This window comes from Vombatus ursinus, unplaced genomic scaffold (genome assembly GCF_900497805.2).
Source record: "Vombatus ursinus unplaced genomic scaffold, bare-nosed wombat genome assembly UNPS02014820.1, whole genome shotgun sequence".
NCBI classification, from domain to species: domain Eukaryota; kingdom Metazoa; phylum Chordata; class Mammalia; order Diprotodontia; family Vombatidae; genus Vombatus; species Vombatus ursinus.
In genome coordinates, this window is record NW_020954598.1 from 14,825,488 (window position 1) to 14,844,478 (window position 18,991).

The 18,991-nt window shown below is 40.5% G+C and overlaps 1 protein-coding gene across 4 annotated transcripts in view; it reads left to right on the forward strand.

The window, feature by feature from the left end:
* TNS3 (tensin 3) overlaps positions 1–18,991 on the forward strand; it is a 511,123-nt gene that overhangs the window by 87,936 nt on the left and 404,196 nt on the right. The window contains exon 1 of one of the 4 annotated variants that reach the window (XM_027836868.1): positions 3,266–3,302. The exons of 2 other annotated variants lie outside the window; for them this stretch is intronic. Coding sequence is in view for 1 of the 2 variants with exons in the window: in XM_027836866.1 (XP_027692667.1) it covers positions 3,394–3,465 (72 nt within the window). In the remaining variant the exon portion in view is untranslated. One more of the 4 variants, XM_027836866.1, reaches the window with a different exon arrangement.

Below are 18,991 nucleotides of genomic sequence, written 5' to 3' on the forward strand. Positions count from 1 at the left end.
GTCTGGAATTGAAGCATCTTTTTTGGTTACTGTGCTATGCTTTGTCTCTTTTGGCAAGATTTTATTTTTGTGAAAGAACAATGATTTAAGTCTCTGGTTATAAACTGAAGTGAAAATTTAAAAAATGCAAAAATCAAAATGATTATGGTATGAATGATATACTTCTACATTGCTGATTAATGTGAGTGTGCTTGCCATGTCCCTGGACCTTTTTGTAAATACTTTTCAACATAATCCAAGGATGTTACAATGGGTCAATACTATTGAAATCCATAGCAGTGACTGAATTAAGGTAGTTTGTGTGAGGCACATGAGATGTATAATACAACATTTTGTATTTGCTTTTTTTTTTTTTTTAAATTTAAAAACTGAATACAAGCTCCTGGAAGGCCGAGACTTGTTTTTGTATCCCTGGCTGGCACATGTTGCATTGAAGTCACTTGAGCTGGGAAGTGGTTCTTTGTGCCCAGAGGAAGTATTAGAACTAGATTTATATGGAGGATTAAGCCTCTGTCATCTGGTGCTGACCTCAGTTTGGGATTTGACTAGGGTTATACGTATCTGCTTATCCTTTTTTACTTCTAGAGATCTTGTCAATAGGAGAAAAGTGTTTTTTTTTTCCTTCCCCTTAAACAGTCATAGGATGTGAAATTGAAAAGTAATGTTCATGAAATTTCTAAATGGTTTCTTCATGTGGGTCTAAGTGAACCTCCCCTCCCTCGGGGAAGGCAGAGTAGTGTGGTGGAAAGAACACTGATTTGGAGTCAGGAGACCTCTATTAGAAACAAGCTTTTTATTTACTACTTGAACCATATGATCTTTGGAAAGTCACTTTGCTTCTCTCAGTTTCCTCATCTGTAAAGTGAGAGATTTTGGACTTGACTGATGTCTAAATTCCCTATTAGATTTAAATTCTAGGATCTTCTCCAGCTGGAGCATTCTCCCTTTCCCTAACCAATCCTGATGCCTTCAGGAAGAGGAATAAATTTCCCAAACACTGGAATACAGTAACTTCCCAAATTCTGAGATCAGTCATTGCTTTGTGGTTCGATTTTGTTAAAGGTACAAATTGTATTCTTGGTAGTAGCATTACCCGAGATTCAGTAGGCAGTGAGAGGCAATGTATCATAGCAGACAGATTGCTGAACTTTGAAGTCAAGATAAGTTGGTTTCCAATCCTATCTCAGACACTTACTGAGTGCCCCCGGGTACATTACTTCATTGCTCTGGGACTCAGTTTCCTCATCTGTAAAAGGAGGATAATAGTAGCATCTACCTCAAAGAATTGTTATGAAGATGAAATGAGATAATATAGGAAAAACCTTTTCAAAACCCTAAGCTATTATACATAATATATGAATATGTAATATGAATTATTATCACAGTAACTGCCAAACATTCCTTGCCTGGCTTTCACACAGGTGTGAAGCCTGTGTAGACCCAGAGGTATATAAATGACATCTTTTCTTTCTAAATCCCACTCATCTTTCAAGATCCAATTCACCTGCTATCTCCGTAAGGAGTTTTCCTGATTTGCCTGACGTGTCATCTCAAATTCATCTGAACCTCTATGGCAGTTATCACATAGTTTTTATTTGTTTACATGTCTTATCTCCCCATGTAATTTCACTGCAGACTGGGAACAAGTTTTATGGCATAGAGTGGCTGGAATGCTATACTTGGAGTCAGTCTTGGCTACGGATCTTGGGGTTAGGTCTCTGGGTAAGTCACTTTCTGGGCCTCAGTTCTTCACCTATAAAATAAAGGTTTGGGACTAGATTGCCTCTAAGGTCTCTTCAGTCTCTGCACTTAGGAGATTCTTTGATCTCTCACCATGTCCTGTCCATTGCATAAGATCATAGATTCGTTGAATGAATGAATGAATGCAGGTTTTCAAAGCTTGTATGAGCCAAAAGTTTACTTTCCTCCCCTCCCCTCAGGTCCCTAAGCTGATGTTCATTTTCTGGTTATACTCTGCAGAGCTGCTTGGGAGGGCATTGAAACATTAAACGACTTGCCTAGGGTTGAACAGCTAGTCTGTGTGGGATGCAGAACCCTAGTACTCTTGCTCCTATGGCCTGCTGCCTATCATCAGTTGTTTCTTACTAGTCAAGTCAACAAGCATTTATTTATTACACACTTCAGCCCTCTGGGCTTCATTTTTTTCAACTATAAAATGAAGGTGATGGGCTAGATTAAATCTGTTTCTTTCTAGGTCAAATCCTGTAATTCCCTTGAAGCATGTCCAAGGTCATACAACAAATAAATGAGCTGACATAGCTATGTCTTTTAACTCCATGGAAGGCTGATTTTCAAGACACCAGGCTTCATGGCTAACCCCTATTTCTTTACTACATACATATATTTGTAAACATATGTTCACCTATATGTTTGTAACCTTCTCTGTAGAGTCAGAAGACCTGAGTCCAGATTCCATTTCTTCCACTTACTACCAGTGTGTCATTGGGCAAATCACTTACAGTAACTTCCTGGGCCTCAGTTTCCTCATCTGTAAAATTAAAAGGTTGGACTATATGGCCTCTTAAGTCCTTTCCAGTTCCAGATTTACGTCTTATAAGAACTGCGTCTATTGACACGATTAGAGCAGCAAATAAAACCAGCCTTTCCATTCTGGAAAATCTGGGATCTTCCTCCAGGTTTCCCTGGAACATTTTAAAGTTCTTTCGTATTGCACTCCCTGGATGAAATCTCAGTGTGGTGTTAAGGAAACTTCTCCCCGCTAGGAGAATTGTCCAAGTTAGGGCTCTAGCAAGACCAACGCCACCGGGCTTAGACAGGCTAAGGCGCTAGTCGCATACCTCCTTTATCTGCAGTGGCCCCTGGACTCTGAAAGCCATCAGAGAGCCAGCCTCAGGGTGGGGTAATGAGACCAGCGATTGTAGCTGCTTCCTAGAGAGGGCTGCAGCGGCTCATCCCCTTCACTATAGGGGCTTCGGAGTTGGGCTGGACTCCGAGCACAGCGGTTGCTTCTGCAACTGTTGCTCTCCGTCCGGGTTCCCCTATTCCAAAGCTCCCACAGCTCGGCCGTGCCTTTCCAGTCTTCCTCAACCTCCACCTCCAACTCGAAAACCTGGAAAAGTTCCTCCAAAGCCGCCAGCCTGAAGAAAAGCCACGTTCGTGTGGCTCTGCTCCAGCCCGCCTCCCCTCCCTGACACCCTCCGCCCCCACCCCCTACTTTGGATTGCTGCTTCCTCCCGGACTGCGTGGCTTTCCTGTAGCTGGGCGGCGCGCTGCTGGTGGAAGGAGGCAAGGCTAGCGAGCCGGGCGCGCGGGGCAGAAAGGTAAAGGCTGGAGGCTGGGCAGCGTGTTCGCAGCGCTGAGGAAGGCGCCGACTGAGCGGGCGGGAACGGTGCGCTGGAGGAGCTGGTCCACATGCCTTGCAGCCGGCTCTCTTTGTTTTGTGCGCCGGAGGAGGGACGCTCGTATGCTTTTAGCATTAGGACGGTCGGTATAACCATGCACTGTGGACTGGGCGAAATTTGTACCGAGGGCTGGAACCCCAGTCGTCTGTCTGTGTGAGCTTGTGAGCTTGTGAGTGTGTGTGTGTGTCTGTGTGTGTGTGCGCACGCACGAGCGCGTTCGTTTCTTTCCATAGATAGTTTGCTTTCTCTTCGGAGGTGAATAAGGTTTCCAAGAGAGGGGGGCATTTACTTATCGACAGATTCGTGCTAGTACGCAAAGTCCTTAAGCTTGAAGACTGGGTCCTACAAGGTTCTCAAACTTCGGGCTGGGGGTGTGTGTACGTGTGCATGAGTGTGTGTCCGCCTTTTTCTACTAGGAAATCTGCTGTCATAGTAGTATGCCCCTCCACCCCACTCCACCCCTCAAGTCATAACTGTAGGAAATGTATTGTTTCTCTCCACTTTAATGAATTCTTCAGTCGGGGCTGAGAAAATCTTATTGCCAAGAGTGGAGCGAATACCCTCGCACACGCTCTGCCTGGCTTGTCAGAGAACTCCTGATTTGATGTTTTAAAGCTGCCCCCAGGTACTCTTTAACGAGAGCGGGCATTTCCGCGTTCTGGGGATGTGCATGATTGTAGCTGGACATCGTGGACTTTGGTCAGGTTTGGAGGAAGCAAAAACTGTTTGGATAAGTCGCGGTTTTTTGATTCAGGCGGAAAGTCCGAGGCTTTGGGGAGCTTATTTCTTAAGTGAAAGTTGGCGGAGGGTGGGGGTGTGTGTGCAAACGACTTCTGTTTAAGTACTTTCTCCCTTCTTGGAAGCTGGTTATGTCAGGTGTTTGTGAATGTCGGCTGCGAGCACCACACCATTTTAAAAAATAAGTGTCACCCAGGCTTGAACTGGGTTACCTTTTGGCCCCAGAAATCCAGCGCAGTGAATCACACCCAGGAATGAAAAGGAGTGGGCTACGCTGTATTATTTACATTCTGTGGAGAGCGGTTGGTCAGAGTTATCCCTTAGAAATCATTCCCAGACTTAATGTAATGAAACTTTGGCTTTTTGAGTGTTGCCAAAGCAAAGTTTATTACCCACCAATTGCCTTTTATCGCCCCGGACTCCGGTTTGACATTTACAAAAAAAAAAAAAAAAAAAAGTGTGCCGTCTGTAAGGCTCTGGTAAAGTTCGTTCTAAGTGTTGTTGGTTGTTGACACTGTAATAAACTGCCGTAGAAGTTATGTTTGTGGGTGCTTGGGAGTATGTAGTGTCTGAAGCCAGAACCATAACAGTCTCAGGAGCTGACCTGTGACTCTCAGACACCTGTACAAAATGTATGAAGGTTGCTTGGGGTTTATGCCTATCAATCTGCTTAAATAAATGCTCATATTTAAAGAGGATTGAAATAAATCTGGAAGTTACCTAGAATTGTGACAGGCACGCCATTTGCATTTCTAAGATTGTGGCAACTACAGTACTTTGTAACATTTCAATAGCCTTCTCCCCTCCGTTTTTCTGAATGCTATTTGTTCTGGAAATGGATGAACACTCTCTCCTATATGAAATTAGTATTTGGAAATGAATCCAGCTTTTTGGGTATCTTCTAAGTGTTCAGCAGCTGAGTGTTAGTTCCAATAGAATGTTAGCTCCTTAAAAGTGTTCTGTAGCTAAAACAAAGCTTTGATAATAACAACAAATAACTAACATTTATATTGTGCTTACTATGTGCCAAAGGCTACAATTATTATCTCATTTGATCTTCCCAATAGCCCTAGGAGATAGGTATTATTACTGCCCACGTTTTACAGATGAGGAGACTGAAGGAGCAGTGAAGTGACTTGCCCAGGGTTACACAACTAGTAAATGTCTGAGTTGGAATTTGGAGTCCCCTGGCATTCTATCCAGTGCTGCCTACTTACCCCAGAGTAGTCACCTACTGTACATAGTAGGTACAATAATAAACGCTTGTTAAATGAATGAAAGAATGCTCAGCTCTGTGCTTGTAGGAGAAGGAGTGGGATACGGAAGAAAATCCAGCCTTCTACAAGAAGCCTTTGCCTGATTCCACCTTGATACTAGTGTCTTCTATCTAAGATTATTTTGCATTTGTCCTGCATCGATATTGTTTATACATAGTTGTTTGTATATGGTCTCCCCTATTAGTTTGTGAGTTCCTTGAGTGAAGGGACTATCTTTTACCTTCTTCCTGTCCTGGGTACTGTACAGTACCTGGCACATAGGAGGCAGTTACTCAATGTTGGTTGACTTGATTTGAAGTAAACCCAGGAGAAGCTTACAGTATATTTGAGGCAAATCAAGGAGGTGGTGTAGTAGTAGATTGTTGAGTGAGGAGATTGGGGTTTCAGCCTTGGCTATGACACTAGATGACTGTGTGAACTTTGGCAAGTTGTTCAATCTCTCTGAGGCTCAGTTTCCTCTTCTGCAATATGGGAATAATAGTACTTTCACTACCTGACTTCAGAGTGGTTTCAAGAAGAGTGAAAAAAAGTACTAAGGAAATGTGAGTCAGTATTCATTTGGTGCTACATTGTGGGCCATAGAAAAGTGCTAGTTAATCTTGTAAAGTCTAGAGCAAAAATTGGTTTCAAGATCAATAAGCAGGGATTGTCTCAGAGGCTGATCAGAAATGAGAAAATACTGCCTTTACACAGGTCTTTCTTTTCTGAATAGACTTTTTTCCCCCCTTCACAAATGTGATAGAATTCTCCTGACCAGGGCCATCGAATGGCCTAACAGATGAATTCTTACTGAAAGCTATAATCCCACTCACCCCTGAAAACAAAGAAACTGCAGAAAACTATTAACTCTTGAATGTAAGATGACTTCCAGCTGAAAATAGCAGTTGTGTTCCCTTACTATGCCTTTGTGGGAAAATGGAAAGAAAATGGACCTGATTTGGGATCAGGGGACTCAGGTGTGAATTCCAGATTTACCTATGTGACCCTGGTTAAACTACTTCATCTTTATGAGGCTCCACTCTCTGCCAAACAAATGACTTCTAAGATCCTTTTTCTCTAGTTGCTGTTCTTATATTGAGCTGTTATTATATCTTTACATTTGAAAAAGAGCCATCCTTTTTAGTCCTGTTTGCAGTTAGCAGAGGTTAAGCAGTATATCTGGATTTCACTGGGTGCCTGTGAATAGGCTGTGAAGAAGAAAGGAAAAATGGAAAATAGGATAGGATGAGACTGTACAAGAAGATGAGGAGGTGGAGAAATGAGCATGATTAAGCTTTAAAGAATTGTCATAGGTCACTTGTTTATCAAGCTGTTCATCATTAGTTGACAGCTAGGACACATGTAGCTGATAATAATCTCTGACAATTTCTCATAATTCTGGTTCCTTAAGGATAAGTAAAGCTTCTAAAGACATATATGTCTCCATTTCCCACTTTATTCAGTAAGATAGTCAATAGAGTTCCCTCTGGAATCTCAGAGCACTTTGTTTGGAAGCGCTATAGTGTCATTATCAGATAATATTATATTATTGCTGTTATATGCTTTATTAGGGCAGGAGACATGAAAGATCTAAGATTTGCCTTTCTCTCATTTCATCAGAGTACTTTGCCCCCTAAATTTTGTTATTGTTTAATTGTTTCAGTGCCTGACTATTCACGACTCCATTTGGGATTTTTCTTGGTAAAGATACTAGAGTTTGTCATATTTTTTCTCCAGCTTGTTTTACAAATGAAGAATTGAAGCAAATAGTAAGTGACTTGCCCACGGTCACATAGTAAGTGTCTGAAGCCAGATTTGAACTCTGGAAGATCAGTCTTCCTGACTCCAGTTCTGGCACTCTATCCACTGTACCATGTAGCTGCCAAAACCTGTACAGACGATGATGTAAAATCTTTCAAAAGTCAGTCAGCCACATGGACGGATGTGTAACAGGATGGAGGGATCAACCTTTATAAGTAAGGGGGTTAAAAAGGTTGACCATTTTCACATATAGACACATAGCTAGATTATATTGCCATATTTAATCTCATCATTCTGAGTCCTTGAGCAATTCAGTGATATGTTAGAGTTCCAAATAATTGAGTTCAAATTCCGCCAAACTCTGCCTAGTTTTGTAACCTTGGGCAAGTCACTTACTCTGTGTCTGCCTGAGTTTCCTCTTCTGTAAACTGGAGATAGTAATAGCACTGTACTCCCAGGGATGTTATGAAGATAAAATGAGATATTTGTGAAGTACTTTACAAGCCTAACATTTCTTATAAATGCTAACTATTATTATCATTATTTCTGATAAATTCAGAGACTTTAAGAATTCATGACCTGAAGGAATGAGCCCTTATTATTGTAGAGTACTGAAGATGAAGAAAGTGTAGCTAGTGTTGAAAAGTCAGAAAGTCCTAAGCTGAAATCCTCCCTTAAATACTTACTAGCTGTGTGACCCTGGACAAATCACTTAACTTCTCTAAACCTCAGTTTCCTCATCTGGAAAATGGTGGGATAATAATAGGACCTCCTTCAAATGGTTGATGTGACAATCGAATGGGAAAGTATATGTAAAGCTAACTTTTCATGACCCCATTGGGGTTTTCTTGGCAAAGATACAGGAGTGGTTTGTCATTTCCTTTTCCAGCTTCATTTACAGGTGAGGAAACTGAGGCAAACAGTGAGTGTTAAGTGTCAGGGGTCATATTTGAACTCAGGAAGATGAATCTTCAGACCCAGCTCTCTATCCACTGCGCCACCTAGCTGCTCTTGCAAAACTTACAGCACATGTAAATGCTAGCTATCATGTAGGCTATTGGTTTCAGTCTGTCTTGATGTTCTAGAATTGGGGCTGTCTTCAATTATTCTAAAATAAATACCAGATATCAACTTGTTTACTGGCTGTGCTTCCTTTAAAAAAAATTAGTCCCAGATATCAGTTTATTTACTTGGTCTTTGTTTTTCTAATAAAAATGGAGTGCAAATTTTCCTCCTCATTTACTTGATTTCCATTTTTACCTGTGTGTTTTTGGAGAATAGGAGGAAACCATTGCATATTCGGCCTCTGCATCAGGAAACCTAGCAACCGTGGGATGGGGAGGGAAGAAGAGGAGGAAGGAGGCTAAAGTAATTGTCACAAAGTTCCTGTGCACGTTAGTGCCCAAGTACTTTTACTTTTCTGGAGGGCTCCTTAGCCGTTCCATCTGGGTTTATTTACTCCTATTTTAGACACAATTCTTGAAGGAATTGACCTTTTACTTTCCTGAGGGAAAGGAGTCTTTGAGATTGAAACCAAAGTCTGGAGGTTTCTCTGAGATGCAAATGCACCTCCTTGAATTCTTTTGTGTCAATTGATGATCCACCCTAATTCCTCTGGTCCTGTTCTTCCTTCTGGTCTGTGCACTGGCCTGGGAAAGGGGGTTTGGGGTAAGGGAAGAGCCCAAGAAATCTGAAGAGAGATCTAAGTCAGGCTGGCTTGGACTTGTCACTACCCAGCCCTGGCTTAGTAAAGTGGTACTAGAATCTGACAGGCTTATGCCATTTTAGTTTCAATGAAAAATTGGGATACTTGCTAGAAGCAGGCTTTTAATACTTTTTGTAACTTTGTGAATTTCCCCTTTTGTTTGTTACTTTGATCCCATTTGTTTCCTTGTAACTATTAATGGTATAAGCACTTAGAACATCAGAACTAGGGAAGTCTGCTTGTTTCAGAGAAACCTTGTTAGTAGAGGTGTAAGGACTTTAGGCAGCTGGGTCTGGAGTTAGGAAGGCCCAAGTTCAAATCTAGGTAAGACTTACTAGCTCTGTGACCCTGGGCAAGTCACTTAACGCTGTTTGCCTCAGTTTCCTCATTTGTAAAATGAGCTGGAGAAGGAAATGGCAAACGACTACAGTATCTTTACCAAGAAAACCCTAAATGGAGTCACGAAGAGTTGGATACAAATGGGTTAGAGTTAGACTTTAAAGCTCAGTGGGATTTAGAGTTGGCATCGCAAAGGCTATTAGTTAAGCACAACTCTCATTTTACAGATGAGGAAACTGAAGTTCAAAAAGAACTCAAGATTTCTCATTTTGTGGTTGAGCAAACTGAATCTCAGAAATGTTCAAATCAGATAGAAAGCATGAGAGGCCGAGATTTAAACACAGTTCTTGACTCTGGATTGGTGCTTACCTTGCCCTCCATCACACCCTCTGCAGCAGCACGGCATTGATTTCTGTTGCTCAGGGGACCTGGGCGAGGAGACCAGTTGGGAAACATAATAGTGGCAGTGAATCAAGGGAGAGAACCTAGGGCATCCAATAGGAGCGCTTACATAGCACACCAACTTGGTTACCTGGTTTTCCAGTTGTGGTGTTATGATACCCCTGCTCTTTGTTTTCATTTTCTAGACCCTTAAGTCTGGGGCTTGGCTCATACAGATGTCCTCTTATAAATTTTCGCTATGTTCATCTTCTAGTTTTCCTTTCCTCCCATGCTTTCTATCTTATTGACTGAACTTAGGTAATAGTAAGCTTCAGGCCAATAAATTATAGAGACAGTTTTCTTTCCCAGATTTTTGTTCCACTAACCTCCCTCCATATCTTTCCTTACTCATTCTCAAATGCCCTCCTTCCCCTTTCCATAGGAAGGGGGGGGAGGGATTGAAGAAAGGGTAACTATTTAGATTTGAAGGTTTTTCGTTTAAAACAAAATACCTAAAAAGTCTCTGTGACCATTATGGTTTTTCCAGCCTTGTATCAGCCCATAGAAAATTAGAAGAGACGTTTGTTTGTTTAAATTAGGAATATTCCCTGGAAAGGGAAGGGAAGAACTGCTGTATTTGGAAATGAAGGTTATATGAAAATGAAATTTTTTTTTTTAAAGAAAAGAGGGTGGTGGGGGCTTCTCGAATCCAGCACAATGATGTTAGAAAAAAACAACTGGTAGACACACCTGGAGGAAAAGACACATAAATGGTAAAAGTCTAAACAACGTAGTTGGGTCTATTTAGTATAAGTATAAGAGCAGTTGTCCTAAATGGCATCACTGAATAATTGATATACTTTGAAGTATAGATCTAGAACTGGGAAGTACCCTACAGAATGCTCCACAGTGTGGAGCAATGGGAAGAACTTGGTGTCAGGAATCCAAGAGACTACTTTAACATTCAGGTTTTGCTAATGTCTTGAACAAGTAATTTAACCTCTCTTGATTTCATTTTTCTCATCTGTAAAATGAGTGTGTTGGGATAGATTACCTTTTAAGATTCTCTCTAGCTCTAGATTTATAATTCCAAGATTCCTTTCTTTTATTTAACAAAATAATTTTTTTGTCAATGAAGAAAAATCTGATTTTCATTCGCTCTCTTTTCCTTTCTCCCATTGAGAAAAATGAAAAACAAACTCCTTGTAACAAAACAAGTTCTCATATTGGTCATGTCAAAAGAAAAGTGTCTCAATTTATTCCCCAAGTCCATTCCCTTTGGATAAGGAGATGAATAGTATTCTTCATTGTCATCCTGTGGAATTGTTGCTTTGATAAGAATTCTTAACTCTTTCAAAGTTGGATTCTGCTCACTTTTACTCTGCATCAGTTTGTACAAGTTTTTCCAGGTTTCTCTGAAACCATCCCTTTCTTCATTTCTTATAGTAGATAGTAGTATTCCACTACATTAATATGCCATAATTCATTCAACCATTCCCTAAGTGATGTGCACTCCATTAGTTTTTGTCCATAGGAGGCCTGTTTGCTCTTTGTTTTCTTTGGGGCATCAGCCTAGTAGTGATAACTGGATCAAAGGGTCACAGTTTAGTAAGTTTTATGAGCATAGTTTCAAGTGGTTTTCCAGAATGACTGGACCAATTCATAAGTCCACCAACAGTGCATTAATGTGTTTGTTTTTTTCTATAACCCCTCTAACTTGTTGTCAGCTCCATCCAATCTGATTGATGTGAGGTGGAACCTCAGAATTTCTCTAATTTGAATTGCTTTAATTATTAGTGATTTGGAGCATTTTTTTCATATGGCTATTGATAGCTTGGATTTCATCCCTAGAAAATTGCCTGTTTATAAGCAGATCCCTCCCCTTTTCATAGGTAAGCCTAGAGAGATCACATGACTTATTCATGATCAGATAGTAAGAACAGAGATTAGATTCTGCCTATGTCCTCTATCAACTCCAACATTTTTTATATGATACCACATTTTTTCTACAGTTAAAATTCAAAAAATTAAACTATATTTAATATTCTTTGTTTAAGAAGGCAGGCAAAACATAATGCATTTTAATAATAATTTCATCCAAAAATTTAAAAGAGCTATTAAGTAAATTAAATAAAAAAGTAATACAATTTAATTAAAATGCACAAATTAAATGAAAAAATTAAATAAATCTTTGAGGATGCTAAAAAAAATAATAATTCAATTTCTGTATCTGTTCCATGGCTTCATCACCAATATGCTAGGGGAAAAGAAGTCCATACATCCCTCTCTGTTCCCTGTTTCCTACCACTTTTAATAGTCTTCCTGGGAATGCTCGTAAGTGTCTTTGTGTCCCTGACCATCTTCTATAAGTCGGTCTTTATACATAGAGGTACACTTTACAAATCTGTAAGCATTTATTCAATACGATGTGCAAGGAACTGCTTCAGGTAGTTTGGGGATACCAAAACAAAACCATCAAAAAACCAATCTCTGCCCTTTTTTTCTACTGAGGAATACGGCCGTAATCAAATTAATCAATACAGAGTAATATGAGGAAGATCAAAGAGAGTTCTAACAGCTAAGGGTCTCAAAGTGTTATCTCATCTCAGTCCTGAAGGCAGTATTCAAAGGAAGACCATTCCAGGCATGGTAGGCAGGTTGTTCAAAGGCATATATGTGGGAGAAAGAATGTCTCCCGTAGACAGCAGCAAGCTGGCCAGTTTGATGGGGAAAAGTACATGAAGAGGAGTAATGTGAACGGAGTCTGGAAAATTAGGCTAGATTGTGAGGGATTCTAAGTGTACACTTTGAGGGGGTTGTATTTTCTCCTATTGAGGGAACAAGGCATTATTGAAACTTACTGAGCAAGGGAGGGGCATGGTCAGGCCAGTTTATAAGAAGATTATTTTGATAATTATAGGGAGGATGGGTGGGAGAAGAGACTTGAAATAATCTAGGTAAAAAGGTGATGATAAAGGGCAGCTAGGTGGCACAGTGGATAGAGCTTCAGTCTTGCAGTCAGAAGGACCTCAGTTCAAATGTGACCTCAGACACTTGACACTAGCTGTGTGACCCTGGGCAAGTCTATTAACCCCAATTGCCTCACTGAAAAAAAAGAAAGAAAGAAAGAAAGAGAAAAAGAAAAAGAAAAAAGGTGATGATAGCCTGGACTAAAGTATTGGCTTTGTTAGTAGAGAAGATAGTTTAGATATGAGAAATGTTGTAGAAATAGAATTAACAAGACTTGGCAATTAAATTGGATATTAGGAATAATGGAGAGTGGAACCCAGGAAGACTATATTCTTCCACAAGGAGAAACATTGTGGTACAATGATTAGATTCTATCTCAGCCATTCTGTAGGATCTTAGATTGAGAATTGGGAAGGACTATAGAGATCATCTAGTTCATAAGTTTTGATTGTATTGCTGTTAGCTTACAATGGGCCAGATTTGACCCTTTGGCAAAGTCAACCCTTGACAGTCTAACCCTTTCAAAATGAAAGATGAAAAAACTAATGCCCCAAGAGGTTGTTGTGACTTGTCCAGAGATTCACTGAGCCACGATTCGAATGTAGGTCCTCCAAATCCATCACCTTTCCGTCACACAATTTAATAATTTAATCCCAGGCAAATCACTCTGGCTTCTTCAGCCTCATCTTCTTGCCTGTAAAATGGATATAATAACAGCTATCACATAGGGCTGTAGTGAAGATCAAATTAGAAAAGTGTGTAAAAGCCTTTATATAAATTATATAAATATAAGTACAAATTATAAATTATATAAATGCTATGGTTATATTGATCTGTAGTCATCCATTTTAAGGAGTTTTGTTGCTTAAATAACATCTGCCAATTACATCACAGAATTTGTGGTGTGGAAGGTACCTCTTAGCTGCTCTCTAGTCCAATCCATTACATGAAGGGAGTCTCCACCACATACCTATACACATACCAAGTGGCTATCAGCCTTTCCTAAAGACCTCCAAAGAGGGCTAGCCCCCTACCCTACCTCTTCAAGTAGCCCATCCTCTTTTGGGATGACTCTAATTGTTAGAAAATTTTTCCTGTTATCAGGCCTAAATTGATTCCACCCATTGCTCCTGGTTCCACCCTGAGGGATCACACACAATTAGCTGTTAATCTCTCTTCCATCTCATAGCCTTGAAATACTTGGAGACAGCTATCACAACAGGGCCTAAACATCTATAGTTCATCTCCATGTAATGTGGACTCTATGCCCTTCATTACCTGGCTTTTTTTGTTTTTTTATTGTTGTTTCTATAGTTGAAGGGGAAAAAAAATTCCACCCTTACCACCATCATTCAGGGCCAGAACTCATGAGACGCAGTTGTTTTTGGATTTGACTAACCAAGGCTCTGTTCCTCTATCAGATGTTGCATCTCCAAGTTGGAGATCAGGGAACTCTCCCAATAGATTTCCACTGGCCTCATGTTTTGGGTCCTCTTTAAGCATAGGGCCTTCCCTCTGAGATTATCTACAGTGTAAACTGTATGTATCTTCTTGTACATAATTGTTTGCATGCTGACTCTGTTAGACTGTGAGCTCCTTGATGTCAGGGACTGGTTTTTCTCTGTCTCCACAGTGTAGTGTTGACTTGTTGACTTGAAAACGTCTGAGAAAGCATTCTAGATCACTTGTTGACCAGAAGAATCCACAAGCCCACTTGACCCAGTCTGTTCATATCTCAGATTTTCCCCTGATCCACAAACTAATGAGCGTCAATCAAAGCAATTTTACCCTCCCTTAGAGCATAGGTAGCATTCTGCTCTGGAGCTGGGACCCACACCGCAAGGAGACGTACAAAATGCACATGAAAAGGCCCACAGAAAAAGGAGCTTCCTGCTTCCTAGGAATTCTGTAGTGCCATGCCTATGGTGGATTCTCATGTTTTGTTCAGGAAAAAAAATGCAGCAAACACTGGCCCAGGCACACTAGTAGCTTGTCTTTAAGGTCATACAAGTAGTAGTAGATAATCGGCTCTCTGATACCAAACCCTGGCAGATTATCCAGCTGTTATTAAAAAAAAAAAACAAACAAAAAACCTGGGGCAGGTAGGTGGCACAGTAGATAGAGCACAGGACCTGGAGTCAGGAAGACTCATCTTCCTGAGCTCAAATCTGGCCTCAGATACTGGCTATATGGCCCTGGGCAAACCTCTTCACCCTGTTTGCCTGAGTTTCCTCATCTGTAAAATGAGCTAGAGAAGGAAATGGCAAAACCACTCTATTATTTTTGCCAGGAAAACCCCAAATGGGGCTACAGAGTTGGACACAACTGCAAAACAACTGAGCAACAAAAATTGCCAAACTCAGTGGTCTGCCTTTAATGCTCATTCGCTACCTGAGTATTAGCTAGCAGTTACCCTGGCCAAGTCACTTAGTCTAACAGCCAGTTTCTTCTTGGGTAAAAAACAATAATAATTTTTACACCTACCTCAAAGGGCTGTAGTGAGATGCAAATGAGATAACACTGTAAATCACATGAAGCGCTATGTAAGTGCTAGCTCTTATTATCATGCTAGCAATTTTGAAATTAATTTATGGTCCTGGCCAAGCAACAGGGCCATACTACTGGTTAGCACTTCATAAATATTAATTGAAGTCTGAGATGATAATGATGAAAGGAAGTGGATTGTTCTGGGAGATGCTAATTCCCCTGCAGTGGATGAGTACTTTCCTGCCAGGAAGTAGTTTGATTGTGTCTCTTCTATCTCCAGACTGGGCCTGGGAGTATTTTTGCTTAGCTTGATGGTTGTGTACAATGGAGGGGGGGGATGTGAAACTGCTTATGAAAAATGCTCCTGCTTAGTTGGGAAGGAATTCTTTTTTTCAAGAAAGTTAACTTAAAATGCATTAGGGAAAAGTCAAAGGTATGAGAGTTTTGGCCTTAGCAAGTGCTATTAAGGGAGGTCTGCAATCTTTTACAGGCCCAGCACTAGGTACAGGGAGGGTGTTATTTCACACCTGGGGATTTAGGGCTCCCTCCCTTTTTTCTTTCTTTCGCTGCAACACATCAGCAGTGTGTGGCCTTTTCATAGAGAGCTTTAAAATAAATGCAGCAGGCCAGCATCTGGATATCCAGAGTAAACATTAAGTCCTACGCTTGCTCAATTAAAGAGTGGGAGTGGAGGTATGTACATATTATTTAAGTGGGGCTAGGGTTTGGGGCAGGGGGTGGGGAAGACCTGCGCTTTGCAGGATATTTTCCCCTTCCTCAGTGATAAGGCATAAAACGACTGTAGTTATTTCTTTGGCGCATTTTTCTTTGCTTGGTAATCCATCCCCTTCAGTATAAATTTCACTATAGTGTTTGCCTCTCTTGTGGTTGGTCACTTTGGACCTTGTTCCAAGGACAGGCTGAAAACTGGGCTGGCAAATTGTCAATTTGGAGGATAGATTAGTGACCAGGCCTTGATTCCCCTCACCACCTCTTTTCTTTTGGTACTTAATGCAGTCACACTGAATTTCCATAGCCCTGGGGGCTCATTTGGAGAGCTCTGTTGCTGCTGGTGATCTAAAAGGAGGCCAGCCCTCCAGCTCACTGGCCACCTCTTCCCCATTCTTTTGCCCAGCTATCTGATTACCCGCTGGCTTGCATTTTAGGAGATAACAGGATTGAGGTAATGAATTGCTAGAGGCTGGAGGTGACAGAATGATTTGCTGTGATAATCTATGGGACAGGTGTGTTTCTAGTTCACCTTCCCTGGAAAGGATCTAAAGGGGACTCTAGTCAGGTGGCATGTGGAAGAGGAAAGGGGGAAGGTTTACTTTGTGGTTTTAAGATGCCTCCGGCTGGTGGGGGGTGGGGGTTACTGGGGTTCTGCCTAAAGGAGATTTAATCCATTTAGGAATGTTCTTCTCCAGTCTTGGGGAGGGAAGAGAAAATTCAGCTTTGTTTAGAGGGAAGATGATTGGACTGAAATTTACATGAACCCAATTTTTTCCTTTTCCTCTCTCTTTGTGAACTCATTCTGGCTATTGGTAGTTCTCGTTTCCTGAGGCACAGAGATAGGTTTAGAGCCTGTGGGGTAATATCTGGGCCCTCAGGGGGAAAAAAAAAAAAGAGGAAGAGAGGAAAACTTCTTAGCAAGCTGTTTTGACAGATTGTGTAACAAGCAATGATTAATAGAATAAGAAAGGAGGATTGTCTTTCATTAAAAAAATGCCTTCAGGGTTATTTGGTTTTATTTTCAATTAAAAGGAACTGATTTTGTTTCTGGAGAGTGTTTTTAATTTGGATAAATGGTTCAGTCTGGGAACCACATGCCAGAACTTATGATCTATGAATGTAATTTATTCAGGGTTTCCTCCATGGCCATTATACCTGAGTAGCAGTAAACTCTGTAGTGGTTTCATGGAGACCACATTAAATGCATGTGACATGTTTTGGCTTTTAGATATGGACTTTTCTCACTGATTATAGATAGCTTTTACTATTTAGCAGATGCAAATTGCCCACAAGGCCAAAAAAAAGTACCTATAGCTAAAATACAGTCAAAATGTCTAAAGATTTACTTTTGTTAATTTTTACTCATTAAGAGCATGTCTACACTATCAAATTGCTTTACCTTCTCAAGGAAAGGGAAGAGGCAGGAGAGAATTTGGAACTCAAAATTTAAAAAATTAATGTTAAACATTTTTTTACATGTCACTGGGAAATATTTAATGAAATATATAAACAATATATTTTAAGAAAGTTTTTTACATTTACTGGCCAAGAATGAAGGCCAGAACTCTTGTACTCATGGAATGTGGGCTGGACCATAGAATTGGCATCTTATTGGTCTTTTTTTTTCCTTTTTTTTTCCAGCCAGACAGGCATATTGGAAAGTTCTGAATTTATTCCCTCAGAACAAAAATTGGAAGCACCCCTGAATAGTTTAATTGAATTTGTTTTAAGCATTAAAGGTGAAAAATAAATAAGACAAATGGTGATGTAGAAATTGCAGAAACAGAACCTGTCTCTGACCAGGTTTCCATTATTCGCTGTACTAGACGAAAGGTAGACATCGTCCTCACATCAATCCCAAATGATGATCAAGTTTAACAACAACGAAAAAGGATTCCACTTGGCTTTTAGGATACATTTTTATTCTTGATGACTTTAACCTTTTAAATTCTTATAGATTTTATTTTTATACTTTCACAGGTGTTTGTATTTTCTTTGGTTACAAGTGTGATAACTTGATATACAGTGCTGGGCTAATTCAGAAGAGCATGGCTAGACAGGCGAGGCTCATGATACTGGTTAAGCCCTTCTTGAGGGATTGGAAAAGTGTGGAGAAGTGGGGTGGGAATTGTGTTCCAGAGCAGTTGGAGGTTAGGAACAGAATATCTAGCTGGTATAAAAAATCTGGGGCAGCTGGTGGTGAAGTTGACAGAGAGCTGGGCCTGGAGTCAGGAAGACTCATTTCGTGAGTTCACATCTGGCCTCAGACACTAGCTGTGTGACCCTGGGCAAGTCACTTCACCATGTTTGCCTCAGTTTCCTCATCAGTAAAATGAGCTGGAGAAGGAAATGGCAAACCACTCCAGTATCTTGGCCAAGAAAACCCCAGATGGGGCTTCCACGAGTTGGACATGACTGAACAACAACATAAAAAAACCTGCCAGACAGTTCAGTGAATTAGAGCCAGAGGCAAGAAGCTTTGGTAGAGGTGGTATTAAGGTCAAGACCAGAAATTCACAATGAGGGCCAAGTGGGGGGAGGGGACAGAAGGAGGAAACAAGGTCCTGGTTTCTGACTGCAAGATCTGGGTGCTGAGTGATGCCTAAAGAGATGAGCTAGACAAGAAGCAGGGTTTAATATGTGATAAAGGTTTCATGGACACATACAAGTTTTAAGTACAGTTATGCACTAGATGGCTTTGCTTTCTACATTCTAAACCCTTATCTTCTGGTGAGGTCCTTATTCCACCACCCTCTTCATAAACTTCTACAGAATTTATAGGATTGTGGGCAGCTGGGGAATTCACATCATTTTGATTTATTCCTTTAAATAATGAAGCTCCAATTTAAAGGCTTAATTTAGAAGGAGATAAAAAGCTATCCTTCATTCTCATCACTCCTCTTCCTACAAGCTAGGGACAGATAGCATCTTTTTTTCTTAAGAATGAGGCGATGTACCATACTGGGTAGTTTCCTTTCTTTTTCTTCATTTTCTTAAGTGTTTTGGTTTCTTATTTACATCGTCCATAGGGCCTGGGGTGGGGATTAAATTTTAGTTGCTAAGGGAATGGTCCTTCCCTTTGAGCTTTTGCTGGGCCACAGAGTACATAATAAAATTAAAATATTTGGTCGATCCAATATTTGTGCACTGACAATATATAACAACATGGTGGTATACACTTTTAAGATTTAGAAATAAGTATAACATGTTCTTTGCCTTCTAAGAGCTTATCTACCACC